The following is a 16934-nucleotide window of genomic DNA, read 5'->3' on the forward strand; positions in this document are numbered from 1 at the left end:
TTTTTAATCTCAAGGAATCAGCAGTACAATTTACTGACTGAACACTCAGCTGAAGGAAAACTGCCTTAAAATATGCAGCCATTTGTAACAAGTCTTTTTCTGATCCAGTTCTGATGTATCTTCTTTTTGGTAAAGTAGGGCATAAACTTTGAAGTGAAGAAGATTTAAAGGCTTATTTCTCATACCTGGCATTGAGGCAGTCACCAGCAGCTTCACTTCACACTGTTCTTTCTTCATTGTCTGTTTGAGATCCTTGAAGAAGAGTCCTTCAACATAACCCACCACTTCCCAAAGGAAGGTAAGAGTGGCAGAAATTGCATCCATGCCCCATTCACATGGAGTCCGTACAAAATACATGATCAATCCTACCTGCAGGTGATAAGTAAGAGGAATATCAATATCAGGTTGTACACACTCTTTTAACTGCCCTTCTTCATTCAGAGGGATAAGCTCATTAAACTTCCATCCTGAAATTTTACACATATTAAAAAACAATCTCCCTGTAGTATTCTTCCTTTTTTCTAGAGATCATGAGATTGGGGGGCAAAATGTACTCCTGCAGTATAGCCTTAAGCACCACTGCAGATGAGGAAAAGGGAGAATGTCTGCAGTTAGAAAATTCCTATTCTTCCTGCTCTGAAGTGCTGCCATGTAGAAAACTCACAAACTACAGAAGGCTCCCTGGAGAAGGATACACCTTGTCTGCTTCACCTCCTATCTACAACATTTGTCCACAATATTGAAAGAAGCTGCTAGATTTGCTCCAAGAGGACTGCCTAGCAGCAAAGCACCTTCTAAACCCAAATTAAGTAAAATAATTAAAAGTTTCTGGTGCTTAGACCCTTCTAATTGTCTTCAACTCATTGGCCAAGGTTCAGTTCAGAAACAGGTTGCTTAGGGGTTTGATAAAAAGAGAAAGCTTCTTTTTCCTCTCCCCAGAAGGTCAGCAAGGCCTAGTGCGGCCTGCACGCACAACCAGGAGCAAGTATGAGCTGCATAAGAAAAATTAAGTGCAATTATTGCTCACATGAAGGCAGAGGAGAGATTCTGTGCTGCACAGCAGGCCCACAAGCTACTCACCAAGTAGTTAAAGAGGATATGAGATGTCTGGGCAGGAAAGTCTCCAATGTTCAACAAAAGCTTCCTTAGCATATACATCAGCTCGTCCTGGAGGAAAAGCAAAGGTGGTTTTTTTTCCCCACCAAAAAGTGAAAAACAGATTTCTCCTTTTTGTACTTTCTTGCTTTGTTTCTTCCCTTTTTTCCCTTTCCCAGCTTTGTCTCTCAGCATATGAAGTAAAACCATACACCTGTTACTGCTCTCAGATACTGCAAAATAAGGCCCAGGGCACAGCCCCCAGGCCAGTGTCTTTCCCATTTTATCTCAGAGAGGCCAGTACCTCCTGTTGCAATTTGTACTGACTGTAACCATGCACTCCTGTCCTGTGATTATCCCTACTACCCAGGTGATCTGTGAAATCTAGTTCATCTCACCTCAACAGCTGTGGCTGCAGGGTGAGAGGTGGGCAGAATCTAACTTCCCTTTCCTTGGGAGACTGCCTGCCTTAAATTTGTCACAGTGTGAAGGGGTTATAGAAGGGACAGAATCTCACTGTCAGCTGAAGAGAGACTGATGGCATCACAAATGTCATCTGTGGCCCTTATCCTTTAACCCCACAGCAGATTTGAGCCAGTGCTGTAGGCACAGATATGCACAAGACAATCCATTCCAGTGATACACCTAGCAAAAGCTCCCAGGGAAATAAACCTGATCTCTGTGTTCTGTATCTGTGGTTGTATGAGGAGATGGTGAAACAGATTGCAGTGGCTCAGAGGCCTCTGAGGCTGGACAGATTACAGCTTTCTTCTCAAAAGCACTGAACAAACAACCTCTCTGACCAGAGATGCCCCATCCCTGGAAGTGTTTAAGGGTAGATTCAAAGGGGATTTGAGCAGCCTGGTGTAAAAGGCATTCCGCCAGTGGTGGGGGGCTGGAAGTATGTGATATTTAAGGTTGCTTCCAACCCAAACAATTCTATGAAACAGATGTGACCTTCTAACCTTTAATAAAAGCTTTGTGGGCAGTGGCTGAGAAATCTCAGGAACAGTAAGTCCACCAATACCTGCTTTCTCAAGGAACAAAAGGACAGCCTTTCCTGACATTTCTCAGGTTTAATATTCATTTCAGAGTCAGTTCTTAGGTAGTGGCTTGAAAGCTGAGGCCAGTGATACTATTGATACCATACACCAAATATGCAGTTGAGAAAGCTATATGGAGAATCTCCCTGCCTTATACACAATCAGAACTGGTATGCTTTTCTTCCATGAATCTTAGCCATGCTCCTTGAAGCAGCCTAGTAAGCCACAGAGACACAATGCCAGCCCAGCTTTCAGAGAATCTGAATTCTCTGATTCTCTATACAGAGAATCTGAATAGAGTGGCATGAGTGAAGGCAGCACTGCCTATGCTTCACTAAACAGCTGCTCAAAGCTTGGCTTAGTGGTGATAAATCAGATCCTTAGTGGTGAAAGATCAGCTGTGTCCTGTTTACATCAGTGGACAAAGATTGCAGCCAAATGATGATATGCTGCCTTGTAATAGGAAATGTTCTTCTTCAGTGATGCCCAAGATATGCTCCCCTGCTCTGAGGAGCTCTTACACCTGCAGGGGACAGGCACAGGGTACCTGTCGATTGCTGATCGTGAGCTTCTCAAGGAAGTGGCGCAGAACTGTAGAGGGGTCTTCAATTAAGCAGTTCCACAGGACCTGCTGAGCAACAGCACTTACTGTAAGAGAGAAAGGAAACCAGGTCAGGAGCCACCTCTTGTAAAAGCCATGAACTTGTTGGATACTTAAAAAAACATTCTTGGTCTTCTTCCTTCCTCTGTCATATTTTTTACTGAAACACCCAAGACTCCATTTGATGCACCAGAATTCCTGATAAGTGGTATAGTGATCCCAGTAATAATAATCACAGGTCTAATATTTGAACCTTCCCTAACTACTGGTGATATGACAGGAAACACTTCACGACTGTTAAGGAGTGATAAAGAAATAACTGTTTGGATTCATAACTCCAGATGGACAAAATCCAGCAACTGAGAGATATAAATTAATTTACTTTTTTTTGTTCACGCACAGAAGTTCAATTTCATGGTGATTCATTGAGTGATTTTATCTGGTATTGGTGAACAGTATTAGATAGTCAGCAGGGAATTGTGTTGATAATCAACTCCCTAAAGTGCAATTAATTGCAGTCCTCTGAAGGTTAACAACAACATGGAATTATTCATTATTTTGTTTTCAGTACTCATCTCCTGATCACAAAATTACACATACATTGTTTAGGGGGCTGGCTACATACAGGTAAAATTAAATACAAAATGTAAGGGGAAGTTAAATGCACAACAAGCTGACATGATGAGCAGGACATGAGAAGCAGAACAGTCCACCATGTATTAACAGTTTCAAAAAAACAAATACAAGGAAATATACTATTAACTTACAAAGACATCATAGACCATAAACAAAATGTTCAGGCTGTGTACAGGTGGCATTCTCCTTGTTATAGGAGCAAAAAAAATATGGGTGGGAATAGATGTCCAGAGTTCTTCAGTCCAAGCCCCACTTGGGGCAGGACTGTCACCTACAACAGGTATGTTAACCATAGCTTTGACTAGCCAGGGCTTGATAACCCCTGTGCATGAAGAATCAACAAAAATTATGCTCCTGGTGATTGACTTCCGTCACAATTTCTAAACTGAATGTCCCATGTTGTAAACTCTGAGTCAGTGTTCTTCTAACTCTTTGTTTCCTTTGAATCACACCAAACAAGCACAGCTTCTACAATTACTCCTCAAAGAATACTTGTGTTAGGTCTCTGACTATCCTTGTCTCCCCCCACTAGATTTTTTTCAGCTTCTCAACATTTCTTTTGAATTAGGGGCTTTTTTAGGGTCCTGATAGGGTAAAAGCCCCTAAAAGCCCAACACAACTTATGTAGAAAAAAAATAGGAAAAACTCTACAAAGATATATTTCTATTGTAAATCTACATTCAGATAGTTTTGAAACTGGTTCTGCCATCCTTAAGCAACAATCCCTTCAAGTTTAATCAAGGTCCTTACCAGCTACTCCATCCTCCCGGACTTCTCCATCTTCCATCAAATGGACAATGGGGAGCACTGCTGCACAGATGCACGCTGGAAACACAGCCTGAGGTGGCTGAGGCACGTGATGGTTTGGAGTGTGCTCGGTGGTGTGTTCTTCATCTGGAGCAGTAAGAAGAAGAGGAGTTAGGGAATACACTGTGCTGCTAGCCAGGCAGGCTAGATAAACATTTATCTTAGTGGCTCTACACACAGAACAAAGATCTGATCACTGTGCAAGCATGGCAGGTTTACTGCTATCTCCAAGTAGAAATAGAGCTTCCAGCCAACTTCTTGAGCAAGAATTTTCACCTGTAAATATGTAGTTTTTCAATTTGCATTTCTTTTCTTGTAGGCAACCCAGTTTCTTTTGATAAAACCCCTTTTTTCAGGTAGAGTGCTCCCTGTAGCACTACTCTCCAAGTAGAACATGAGAAGCAAGAGAAAGTGTGACAGCAGGAGTGAATGAAATAATGAAGGGCAGTAACTTATTATAAAGAAGCACAAGCTTGGGAATATATTTGGCAAAAGGAAATGCCAGAGCTTTATGGGTCAACAGGAAAGGCATCCAGTGAATGAAATCCTAGGAGGGAATGCTCCAAAGTGAAGTCACCCACCTTCTGCACTGACTGCTGAGCGCACTGACCACACAGAGCCACGGCGGAAAGAATAATTCCTGTGAGAAGTACTGGAGGTGCAGGACGGACTCACAGAGAGACGGCGGGAGGCCAGGTTGGCAACTTCTTCTACTGACAAACAGAATATGAAATGTCAATCCAGATCCAGCTGACAGAGTTCAGGGAATATTTTGAAGGACAGCATTTACAACCAAACCAGAACACTGAAAAGTCAAGTCAGGTAACACTCAAAAGTCACAATTTGGCAGCTGTAAAGGTCAGTCAGACAGGTAATTTGCTCATGCTTTGGGAAACAGCAGAACACTGGTCCATAAGAGTGTTCAGTGCTCTGGTGCATCACATTGTAACAGAGCTGGCATCATACATTCTTTTCATGCACTCCCTGTTAACCATCATTGTTGCTGGAGCTTAGTTTTTCTTAAGAACTAGGATTTCTGCTCATAGATTTTCCAGTGTATGTTTAGATCTCATCAACCTAACTGCACACACCTTGGAATGGCTTTAATGGAGTCTTTGTGCTCTGTTAGCTTGGGCCAGTAAAACTCCTCACCCACAGACTAAGCTTATTGAGACTCATGTCATGTACTTTTGGCTGTCTGAAAGTTTGGTACTGAGCTTGGTCTGGTCACCTGGGCTCCCCCACTATTCACCATAACGGTAGAAAACCTCAGGAGCTATTCAGTATATCCTAAGTTTCATTTCTTAACACAGATGCTGCCAAAGAGCAATTCCTCCCCACCCTTTAATTATTAAAGAGTTAAAGTTGGGAAAGACAGATTTCACTCCTAGTGTTGTATATTCTCTTGTGTTAAATCCTGCAAGAAACTGAGAGCTTTGAGATGGCAAATGGTGGCAACTTCTGAAGTTGGGGCAGATGGGGTCAGTGTCTTTATCACCCAGTAAGAACTCAATATATCTGAGGTTTTGTCTCTTTTTTTTTTTCACTAATTTTCAAATATACTTTTTCTCAATGACTTGGGCTCTTCAACAAATTGACGTGGTCGGTACTTTGCTAACACTAGAAATCAGTTTTCCTGGACATCACTAAGCACTCATCAGTGCTCTGTGTTTGTGGGAAATGCTCTCAGGTTCCTGGAATGCAGTTCCTGGTCCCAGAGCACACCTTCTTCCTCCTGCTCAGAGCTTGGTGTACAGGATGGCTCGTAGCAGGCCTCCTGAGTGATGGGGATGGCAGTGATAAGACTGGCTTCCCGGCCCAGGCGTTTCTTCTCTTCCTCCTGCTGCAGGTTCTTCAGGATATGCTCAGCTCTCTGATGGGACCGTGACACAGCTCGGGCAGAAAATGACTTCTGTTGGGAGGAAGAGAGAAGAAGCACAGCTTGAAGCTGTTAGTTAAGATGCACACCGATTTTCTGGCACCTCAGTGACGTTCAGCAACTCAGTTTCTAAACAGAAGTCAGACTAGTGCCAGCTGAGCAGAGATTCAGCAGAGATTTATTGGCAATAAGCCTACAATAAGCTTTGGTGCAAACTTCTCCCAGGAGACACCATGTGAACCAGTGCAGACTAAATTGTCTCTCAGGCAGTTCTATTGGAAAAATCCTCTCTTGGAGAGAGAGCAGCAGTGTGCTCCTAAGATCTGAGTTAGTGTGTCTCACAGGGATGTGAGGTGCAGCACAGTGCCTCAGTGAACAAACAGAAAAGCTTGATGCTCATGTAGAAAGTTCTGCATCCTACATAGAACATACAAGATTTTTTCCCAGCTGGGAAAGACAATCTCAGAGGTTAATCCACATCTTTTGGCTTAACTTACCTCACACCTCTACAGAGAAAAAACAATACTTACTCTCAGGATGTCTGCTTACCGACTGATCTTCATTTATAGGATCCTGCACACTCCCACTGCACTGAGGCACCCAGGGAGGGTCAAACATTGGCACAGATGGCATCCCCAGCACAGGAGAAGGCAGAGTGAAGTTTATACTTGGAGGGGGGATCTAAACAAAACCATGAAAGGCATTTTGTTACAGCAAATTATTATTGTCAGTATTGTTAATTAAATGTGAGCACAAGTACCCAAGACATAAATTAACTCTGCCAATTTTTCCCACCTCTGTATCTCACTGGCCTGGACTGTAACACCATGTATGACACACATCTTCACTGATATATCTCCTGACCTGAGTCCCCATTTGATTCTCCCTATTTTATACAGGACTTCTTCATATCACCTCCCCCACTAGTGAGACTTATACAATCATTTATTTTTTTTTTTTCCCTAAAGGAAATTTCATGGCAGTCTGCCATTACACATCCATCCCACAAGGCAAGCTGTAAATGTCATCACTAAGCTTCATGTGTCTTATCTACCTTGAAGATCTGCTGTGCTCCCTCTTCCATCCTTGGCCACACTTGATATCTGAACCTCCAGAGTGTGTGAAATTTAAGAATGGCATTCAGTCTCTGCACTGTTTCTGGGTGATGAAATTCGGACATCAGCATGTCAGAAACGGCCTCTGGCACTTTCACAGCACACAGCAGGAACATGGCAGCTGCAAGGAGAGAGCATCTGATCACCCCTGTTTCTCAATAATTTATTTGATGTTTATGTGCTGATATTTTTATTTATTATTATTATTATCTTTCTAATTTTATTTATTTATTTATTTAATGTTTATTTGGCAAAGAAACACTGCAGGTGTACAAACCCACACCAAAAGAAACCCCGTATCTTGGCTCCATAAATCACAACCACCAATCCACCAGGCCTAGAGAAAATTGTATTTCTTCATGAAACCAAGCAGGTGTGATTCCACCTTCTGGAGCCACACAGCATTACAGCTGAAGCTTGTAAAATCTTCTGGAAAATCTGCTTTTTAAAATAAAGTGCACCTTCGATCTTCTCAGCCATGACTTGCTCAAAATAAGAGCATCTCTTGAAGTAAAGGGACTAATTGAGTTTGGCTTTCAAAGGTTCTACTTTTAAGTGATTTGTGTGCTCATTAATCAAGGCTGATTTAACAAAAACTCTGGAACAGGAGACAGTGCATCAGGAGAAGTCACCTGGCTATTTTCATGGGTGAAACCAGTTCTCAGTTAAGTGGGCTCCATGCAATGATTCCAATCTGTCTCCAAGAGAAAACAGACAAAGGACCACACAAAACAGCAGAATGGTAGCTGATGTGAGGAAATAAGCTAGAAATTCCTGACTGAGAGACAGTTTAACAGTCTATAAAAGCTACACAAATTTCCACAGAGACAGAAGCCTCCCACACAGCCCCTGAAACATACAGGGGATGTTCTCCCCTGTGAGGTGAGATGTGACTCCACAGATACTTTCCCTGGGAATTGAGAGGAAAGATTCTGTGTGTACACCATCATCAATTAGGTGGCAAATATATTGGATCTTAAGCTGCACTGTTTCTTCACTGGCTGTAATATATTACATATATGTATATATATGTAATATATATGTATGTAGTATATGTAATATAAGGTACTTCTATCATGCACTGTATGTTATCTACTAATAGTTATTTTTAATTCCTGTGTAGTGAATAGTCTGTTTAAAATCTTATTTATGTTAATTTTGTGTCTATTAAATAAATAATTTATTCTATGACAGACCAAATCAGCCATTATTAAAGAACTTGTGAACAAGAGTGGGTTTTGGGGTGCTGGCCACCCCAATAAAGCTACTGTATGCTGCCAGAGGCCTGGGCAAAAGGCAGGGATTTATCTAAGCTCCTATCTCCATTTATAACAGCAGTTGAATTAACCCATTGCTGTTTCAATGGATCCTGTTGGAATATAAACAGCCATTAATTAAAATACAGACTTCTGGAGGACAATCAGTGCAGAGGGTGTCTGAGGGGCACTGCAGGAGACAGGAGCAGAGGGATTAGTGTGGCTGTGGGAGTTCAGTGGTGTTAGAGAATCCATGGCTTCTTTGACCAGTGTGAAAGCAGAGCACCAAAGACAATTTCTCTGGATTTGGTGGCTGTTCCTCCACAGTAGCAACAAGATATTTGCCACTGTGTTTTCTTCAATGCCTGCTCAGCAGGTGCCAGGCCCCAGAGCAGTGCTTATGGGGGGCAGTGTGACCACTGCAGGAAAACAAGGCTGAAAACAAGTCTCTGACTGCCTGGGCTCCTGGTGCTGCTCAAAATCTGTGGGGACCTTGAAATTTCACCAGCTCAGAGAATCTTCTGCTCTCTGATCTTCTCAGACTATAACAAGCCTTAGTAGGCCAGATGTAAAAGTGTGAGTTCATTCTGAAGCAACCAAGAACAGAAACAGAGCCCAGAGGAGAGGTCAGAAGATTTTAATCTTCCCTTCAGGAAAGAGAGAAGAAGGAAGATCTATTTCAGAGGCTGCTAGCACTCCTCAGGAAGAGCAGCTAAGCTTCATCCCATTCCCTGTGACCCATGCAAATTTTTTAATTAGAATCACAGAATCATTAAGGTTGAAAAGGACCTCTAAGATCAAAGAGTTTAAAAAGTATCCAAAATTATTCCCTCAGGAAGGGACTTGAAGCAGGGAAAGGTGTACAGCATCAGGCAGATTATTTCTGCTTATTTTGCTCCTTTCTCTTCCTGTCTACACATTTGACCTGGGAAAGGCAAAGGTTAAAGGGAGAGCACAGAAAGACCTGAAATTAAGTGGTCTGTGCATTGGTGGAGTAGACCAGTGGAAGAAGTAGACTGGTGGAAAATCTGCTTTTCCAGTGAGGGAAAGTGAGGGAAATCTGAAGGCCATGAGGGGGTATGGGTCAAACAATGTACTTCAGGGCAGAATTCATTGTTAGCTGTGGAAAATAAAGGCCTGGTGTACTGGATTGAAACGTGACAGAAAGGAGAATGATGTTTGTAGAGCGTTTCAAAACTCTTGCACTGTTAACAGCTTTTGATTAAAAATGTCTGTAATTTAATCTTCAGTGAAAGAACACCTCTGCCTTAATAGGTATGCAAACCTGTGAAAGGAGGAAATCTTCCAGCCATTTCCTTGCCTGCTGGGGGACGAGAAAAGTAGAATTTGAAAGTTGTGTGAGATTGGTTCACAAACAAATTCAATTAATTTGCAGCTTATTTAAGTAAACTGTGTGCTGTGTGTGAAGGATGTTCACAGTTCCTAAGGCTGTGGCTCATGATATCTGCTCATCTCACATTAGCACACACTGACTAGGAGTGTTTGGATAGGACAGTAAGACTAGAGAGGATCTCCTGAGCCATGTCATCAAATTCCTTTCATAAGTTCTTAAACCAAAGGGCTTTTGCTTTCTTCTCTGGTGGTTAGAAATCTGTTTTCCATGTGAAAGAAATCATAAAACATTATTGCCCATCTTCATTCTACTCTAACAAGCTATTCTTAAATATTTAATAAATGATTTTTCTTTAAAGAATAATTTAAATAATAATAACACTAATAAATAATCCATTAATAATAATTAAATAATTAAATTATCCAATAATCTGTCATTATGAAGAGTTAAGATACCCCCTCTCAGTCTTCATCTGAATCCATTAAATAAATACCCTATATATCATATAAGCTCTTAATTCTTCCTCCTGTCCTAACAGCATCTGTTACACATAAATATCTTACTTCAGTGGTCAAAATTGTGCATTAGAAGTGCTGTGTTCTAGGTAATTGTACATTGTGCTTTACAGTAGCATTCATACTTTGAATTGCTAATGAAATACCTCTTCTGACACATTCTGACTGTGTTTATTTTTTCACAGCTGGTCATTAGATCATCTTTTGGCCAAGGAATAAACTCTGATCCCAGATTGTTTCCATGGGAGAAGATCCAAGCTCATAGGAGAAAAATTCTTATTACTACTTTGCAACAACATATGTGATTTTGTATTTTATTGTAATAAATCTCATACCGTGTGCAGAATTTCAAAGTGCTGCTTTCACAGGTACATGATGTCCTAATCATGTCTTAAAGATGCTTCTCAACTGTGTGTCATCAGCAATCATCTGTACACTTTAAAACCAGGTGGAAATGGAAAATTTAGGCAGTACCATACAACAACAGTACTCAATGAGCAATGCTGTTGTCTCCATGCAACATGAGAATTTTCCTTGTAGCATAACAGGAGCTGTGACAGTTTCACTCTCATTCCCTGGGTCATTTTTGCATGCACTCTCAACTGGCACTAACATTTCCATGAGGCAGCAGACAGAATGCTTTAGCAGACTCTGGACAGACTGAATCACCGTGTTTCCTCTGCCTACAAACCCAACTGAATACAAATACTAATTTTTATATTCTTCAAACATCCAGGGCCTCAAAGAGAGCTCCCTCCTGATCCTTCTGACCACCTCTTTTCCACAGAGCACACAACACTGTGTGGAAACCAAACAGCCCCCAAGAAATCCGTGGTGGCCTGAAGATTCCTCCACTACAAAACTGCCAAGTCCTGGGGTCGGCAGTGAGTTGTGCAGCCTCAGCAGCCCTGCAGAGGGGTTTGGCTCTCTTACCTGCTGCTCCAGCCATGTGCTCATCCACACTGAGCAGGAGCTCCCATGCTGCTGGCTGGATGTCCCCGTACATCTCCTCGGTGAGGATAGGAGCTGCCTTGATCAGCAGTGACAGAGGGGCAGGGGAGAGGCTCATGACCTGCAACACACCAAGCCATGCCTTAGGGCTGAGCTGTGCAAACCATCCACAGGGAAGAACACACTCGGTGATTTTACCCTGGTTTTGGTCTGCAAATTACCTGCTAATAACCTCTAAGTTCATCATTTCAGAAAACTCTCCAGACAGGGGATGTGGCTTGCAGCCTATACTAAAATGGCAGTGTTTCTACTTTCTAGAGTCCTTTGCTTGTCCCTCACATCACCAAAACACCAAAAAAGAGGACAGAAGGAAAGCCAAACTCTCCCAAAGTAGTGCACAAACAGCAATACAGGTCCATTAAACTCTCACTAAGAACAGGCTTATGAAGATTATGTTGCTTTTCAGGAACCTTGAACAAGAACAAAGAAAACTAATACTGTAAACTGATAGGCTGCAGTTAAACATACCTGTGAATTCCTGGGTTTTCTGTATCCTCAGCTCTGGTGCATATGTCACTATGGAAAGCCAGAGATGCAGACTGTGATTTAATGGAGCTAAATGTTTAAAGGATTCTTTGACCGTGTTTCCTTGAGAGGTTTAAATTTCATATTACTCATATTGGGAAAAGATATAGGGCTGAACTGAGTGATATTCAGGCACAGTTCTTCACATGGGCTTGGAGATCCATATATATTTTCACTCTTGTTGCATTTTAACCTGGCACCTATACATCTGCCTCCCTAACTAGCATATGGCCTAATCAGTACCTGATTCCTGATGTACTTTAGCATTCCAGAGTCCTTCTTCCCTTCCAAGTTGATATCGATCACTCTCTTTTTAAGAGAAGGAGTTCTCAGGCATGACTTGTCTGAGCACTGGAAGGAAATAAAAAGAAAGTGGAGTTCACATTTATAGTTCTCAAAATGTGGAAAAAGGAGATTACGTACAAGAGGAATTTCCATATACTAGAAACCATCTGGTATCAGAGCTGTAGCTGGCAAAAGGCCTAGTATCAGTGAGACAACACATCTCATCCAATTTTCTTCTATTTTTAACAGTGCTTTTCCCAATAAAATCTTAAGGCAGAGGACAGCAAACCGAATGAAGAATGTGAATGTGAGTGTAATCTTCACTGGTGGCACACCCATGTATTTAGTTAAGTAGATTAGAGGCAAAAAGTTTATATTTTCCCCCTAAAAAATTACCAGTGTACAGAATGATTGCTCTCACAGAATCATAGAATCATTGATGTGTGAAAAGACCTCTAAGATCATCCAGTCAAACCAGTAGTTTAATGCTAAATCATGTCCCCAGGTGCCACATCCTTACAGTTCTGAAAGCCCTTCAGGGATGGTGCCCCACTGCTTCACTGGGCAGCCTGTGCCAGGGCTGGACAAACCTTTCAGAGAAGTTTTTCCTAATATTCAATCTAACCCTCCCCTGCTGCAACTTGAGGCCATTTCCTCTCAATCATGCCCCTTGTTTCCTGGGAGCAAAGTCCCCCTTGAGCCTCCTTTTCTCCAGGCTGAGCCCCCCCAACTCCCTCAGCTACTCCTGATGCTCCAGCCCCTTCCTCCTCTCCATTCCCTCCTCTGGATACACTTTCTTATCTTTCTTGGACTATGAAAAAAGCAAAGATTGTCAATTGCTCTCTGGAATTCTTTTTTTCTGCTGCTTCTTAAATGTTTTGATGGTCTGATGTATGATGAAATGCATGTCTCTGTCTTGCAATTCAAATTTGGAGATGAAACAAGGCACAGAAATGCACAGTTCTTCTGCTACCTTTCATGAAACATAGCATCTATCATCTCTTGCCTGGCTTGCAGAGGAAATGACTGCCTCTCTTCCTAAATAACTGGTGCTTTTCTGTGCTGGAGGAAAAATGAGGGGTTTACAGTTTTCAGGAAAGCAGAAACATTCGCTTCTGTTTCACCTGCTCTGTGCTTTCCTCCCTGAAAATATCCTTCAATTTTCTAACTTGACAGGAAACAATCTCCTGGTTGATAAAGAAACATAATGAATTTTTCTCCTGCATATGCCACTGCCAGTGATGATAGCCTCTTTACCCAGCTGAAAGCTTCATGAGAGTTTCATGAACACTTTTGTTTTCAATGTTACTGCAAATGAATGGCTCTGCCATTACAATTTTTCAGGATAACTGTAGTCTGTCTGCTGTGGTTTAACTCTTGACACAGTTCAGTTGGTGCCTGGGTGGGCACTTTCCTGGAAGCAGAAATGTATTTCCACTAAAGTACACTTTGACATATAAGAAGGCACAAAGTTGTCTGAATATCCTGCTGAAATGGTCACTAAAAGGAGACAAACATTAAAGACTAAGGTATACATTTCTTGGAACAGCTGAGACTCAGACCTAAAAGAAAGAAATTACACAAGATTTTATAAGAATTTCAAGAGTGATTCTAAATAACAGACAAGAAAAAGCATGAACAAAGAGAGACAGAATCCACAGGGTAGTAAATAGAGACCACTAAAAATTGAAGTCAGGTTGTAAGCTTTTAAAATTACATTATCAGCAATTAAGATTCATCCCAATCAACACAGATTACATTCCTTACATAATGATGGATGACTTAATTGCTGAGGCTTTTAAGCTAAGCTTAGGAAAAGCTACATTCATTTTGTCATGAGAGAACTGTATGAACACATTATGCGATTTTCGAAGGCAATTATTACGTGCCTGGACAAACCCCAAAACATTCTGCTTTTTCCATTTACTCACTTCCTTTTGTTTTTTGCCTCTTGCCACGTTGTTCAAAGTGCTGTTTCCTCGCAGGGAATCCACTGTATCTCCATAGAGCAGCTTGATGGCCCGGACAAGGCGAGCACAGGACCGGCTGTGGTGGAGGTAGCAGTGTGGGTGACAGTAGTCTATGTGTGTGCATATGAAACTCTGCTGGTTGCATAATAGGATCATAACCTGGAAATTAAAAAAATAAATAGTTACCTGTAGAAAAAGGAGTTGCACAGGAAGCCATTGGGACAGTCAAGCAAACTCAGCCTAGCTAGGGAGGTGTGAGCACAGATTTAAAAAGGTGTGTGTGTCTGTGTAGATCTTCATACATACAAGAGGTTTGCAAACTAGCTGGGCATGGCTAAAGAAGCATTAGTGCTAACAAAGCAAAGAAACAGAGCTGCTATAGATGTGTTTATTCAGCTGGTGGCAAGACTAAGGCTGAGGAAAACAGCATCCTCTCAGTTTGCAGAAAAGCTCTCTAAGATTAGAGCCTGGACTGGAAACCATCAGCTAGCAATTGTTATTAAAGCTGCAACCCCACTGTCTTTGGGGGATACTTTGCTTCAGGGGATGAAAAGGGAAATATCTCAGTATGCTCTCAAGCAGAAATCAGCTGTGTCTGCTGCCCTGCATATCCTTCCCTCAGTGTCATTGGGTAGACCCATTCAGCCCAGCTCTATGGTAGCTGGCTCAGTTGCTGTTTCTATTAGTGTTGCCATATGGCAGCAAGGAGTAGTAAAACTTATCTAAAAATCAGGTAAATATTTAGCTATGCTGAGGCCTGCTTTGCTGCAGAAACACTGGTATTAGTCCCTAAGCTCCTTAATTAAGGACAGCCTTGGCAAGCCTACACTTGAGTGAGTGCTCTCTGGTGTAACTCAGATGTTTTCCACAAACCCAGCCTCTTATTAGCACTCTGAGGAAAACACACAGCCACCTCAAAGCCATTCACACTGCAGGTCTTAACAAGCCTTTATGAATCTTTCTCTTCCCCCCACAATCCAGTGCAGAAATACCCAGAGCTACCAGAAGGAAGCTATCCCAATTTTCCATCCTCTGTGTCTATGTCTGTGCAGCTGCAGTCTGCTGGATCTCTCTCCAGGCTGCCACATCATTCTCAGCCTTAAAATATTTAAGCTGCTAAAAATCACAGGAGCTTAATCTAAAACAAATCTGTGTAATGTTTCTAGGATTCCTGCGTTTGCCTCCTTGTTCTGGCCTCCTATTATTTCGAGATCAATAAAGAATAACTCAATATTTGTATCAATGGGAAAATTGTACAGCAGCACTGTCAAACTTCTACCAGCCTCTGGTCCACTCTGATAAATTGCTGTAATGGTACATTGACACAGAGTGAGGACACCACGGTCCAGGCTCCCTAGAGGAGAGGTAAAAGAAATGTTTTGGTGTCTTCATAACAGCAATTGGAACCTGTGATCCTTTTCAGTTGTTTGCTTGCAGCAACTAAGTAAAACAGCCTTTTTTTTTTTTTTTGTCTGTAGTTTTAGTAACCATCTAGCCATACCTTCTTTCTAACAAATGAAAAAAAATAGCATTGCCATGTAATATTGCTACTTGTGCGTCATTAGCTGTATCAGGTGTTTTTTCAAATTTTCCTTTCTCCTATGCAAGTGAATCCCATGTAAAGTGAGACAAACATCTCAAGTTTCCTTCAGAATTCGTGAGTTCATGCATCCTCCCACACTGAGCAAGGGCACCATGATTTATCTCAGGCTTCTAACTTGAGATATTTAGTTTACTACATTGGACTTTCCAAATGAGATATAAGTGTTACCAAGAGCATTAGAGTACTTTCAGAAAACAGGGAAGTCCAGGGATTGAGATATTCAATTGGAAGACATGACATTCAAGTTCCCTGCCCTGCCAGCCTCATCTCAAAAAGAGAATTATCAAGAACTGTTTCTGACATCAAAGTATTGGATTAAGCCTTTTTTTGCCCACACCCCATGGGAATGGGGCGGCTGAGAGCAGTTTGTGTGAAATATCTGGGGAAACAAACAAAGATACCAAGTCTGTACTGACAGCTGTCTTCCCCAAAGGCAACTCCAAAGTCAAAGGGTGTCTGTGCAGTCTTGGGACACCCAGAGACTGAGCAGTGCAAACCTGCCCAGCTGGCTTCTGGCAAGCCTAAATCCAGGGATGCCTTAGACCCTGCATGACCAAATCACAGCTGCACTGTTGTTGGACAGAGTTAAAACTACACAAGGCTCTGTTGGCTTGCACGAGCAGCTTCTGAAATGCCACTTTCCAGAAGCTGGGGCCCAGCTCACACTGTAGTCCCATTCTGCTGCTCTCCCTGAAATACACACTACTGGCCATGCTGGAGATACTGAGCTAATGTATTTTCCAGCTGAGGTAGTATGGCTGTCCCTGCACACCTAGGGAGAAAAAAAAAAAAACCCAAATATATGAACTAGAGAGAAGGAGATTTAAGTCCTTTCTAGAAATGGCAAACACACAATTTCCACGGGTCGCAGCGTATTTTCACTCGAGATCCTTTATGCTATATGGGAAAAGCACAAACTGTGATCTGGTTATTGCCAGACAAAGGTTTTTCTATTGAAAATGGCATACTTGAGAGCACTGCTGGTGACTGGTACTTACGTGCAGCCACGACATGTTCCGATGATAGTTCTCCTCCATGCCCGTGTTGCTCAGTACCTCGTGTTCAATGCTGGGCTCACTTGCACTCCAAGGGCTCCCTTCTTCAAAAGAAAAATACCCAAAAGGTTGTTGTTTTTATTGCTGCCTATGTGCTTTAAGACTAGGGACAACAGTTGTAAGCCAGGCCAGCCTTGTGGGAACAGATGAGAGTACACAGAGTATGTCACACTGGAAAGATTGC

At 42.0% G+C, this 16934-nt stretch overlaps 1 protein-coding gene across 5 annotated transcripts in view; it reads right to left on the reverse strand.

Annotated features, from left to right (window-relative positions):
• Window positions 1-16934, reverse strand: part of UNC80 (unc-80 homolog, NALCN channel complex subunit) — a 121856-nt gene that overhangs the window by 45029 nt on the left and 59893 nt on the right. For 4 of the 5 annotated variants that reach the window (XM_033516036.1, XM_015634470.3, XM_033516037.1 and 1 more), the window contains 12 exons: window positions 16694-16794; window positions 14054-14251; window positions 12081-12188; window positions 11235-11373; window positions 7116-7297; window positions 6611-6742; window positions 5908-6094; window positions 4764-4895; window positions 4126-4269; window positions 2686-2786; window positions 1081-1167; window positions 186-369 (listed from right to left, as the gene is read on the reverse strand). In XM_033516036.1, the coding sequence (XP_033371927.1) occupies window positions 186-369; window positions 1081-1167; window positions 2686-2786; window positions 4126-4269; window positions 4764-4895; window positions 5908-6094; window positions 6611-6742; window positions 7116-7297; window positions 11235-11373; window positions 12081-12188; window positions 14054-14251; window positions 16694-16794 (1695 nt within the window). The remainder of the gene's footprint in view (window positions 1-185; window positions 370-1080; window positions 1168-2685; window positions 2787-4125; window positions 4270-4763; window positions 4896-5907; window positions 6095-6610; window positions 6743-7115; window positions 7298-11234; window positions 11374-12080; window positions 12189-14053; window positions 14252-16693; window positions 16795-16934) is intronic. The other variant, XM_015634467.3, reaches the window with a different exon arrangement.

Source organism: Parus major, chromosome 7 (assembly GCF_001522545.3).
Source record: "Parus major isolate Abel chromosome 7, Parus_major1.1, whole genome shotgun sequence".
Taxonomy (NCBI): domain Eukaryota; kingdom Metazoa; phylum Chordata; class Aves; order Passeriformes; family Paridae; genus Parus; species Parus major.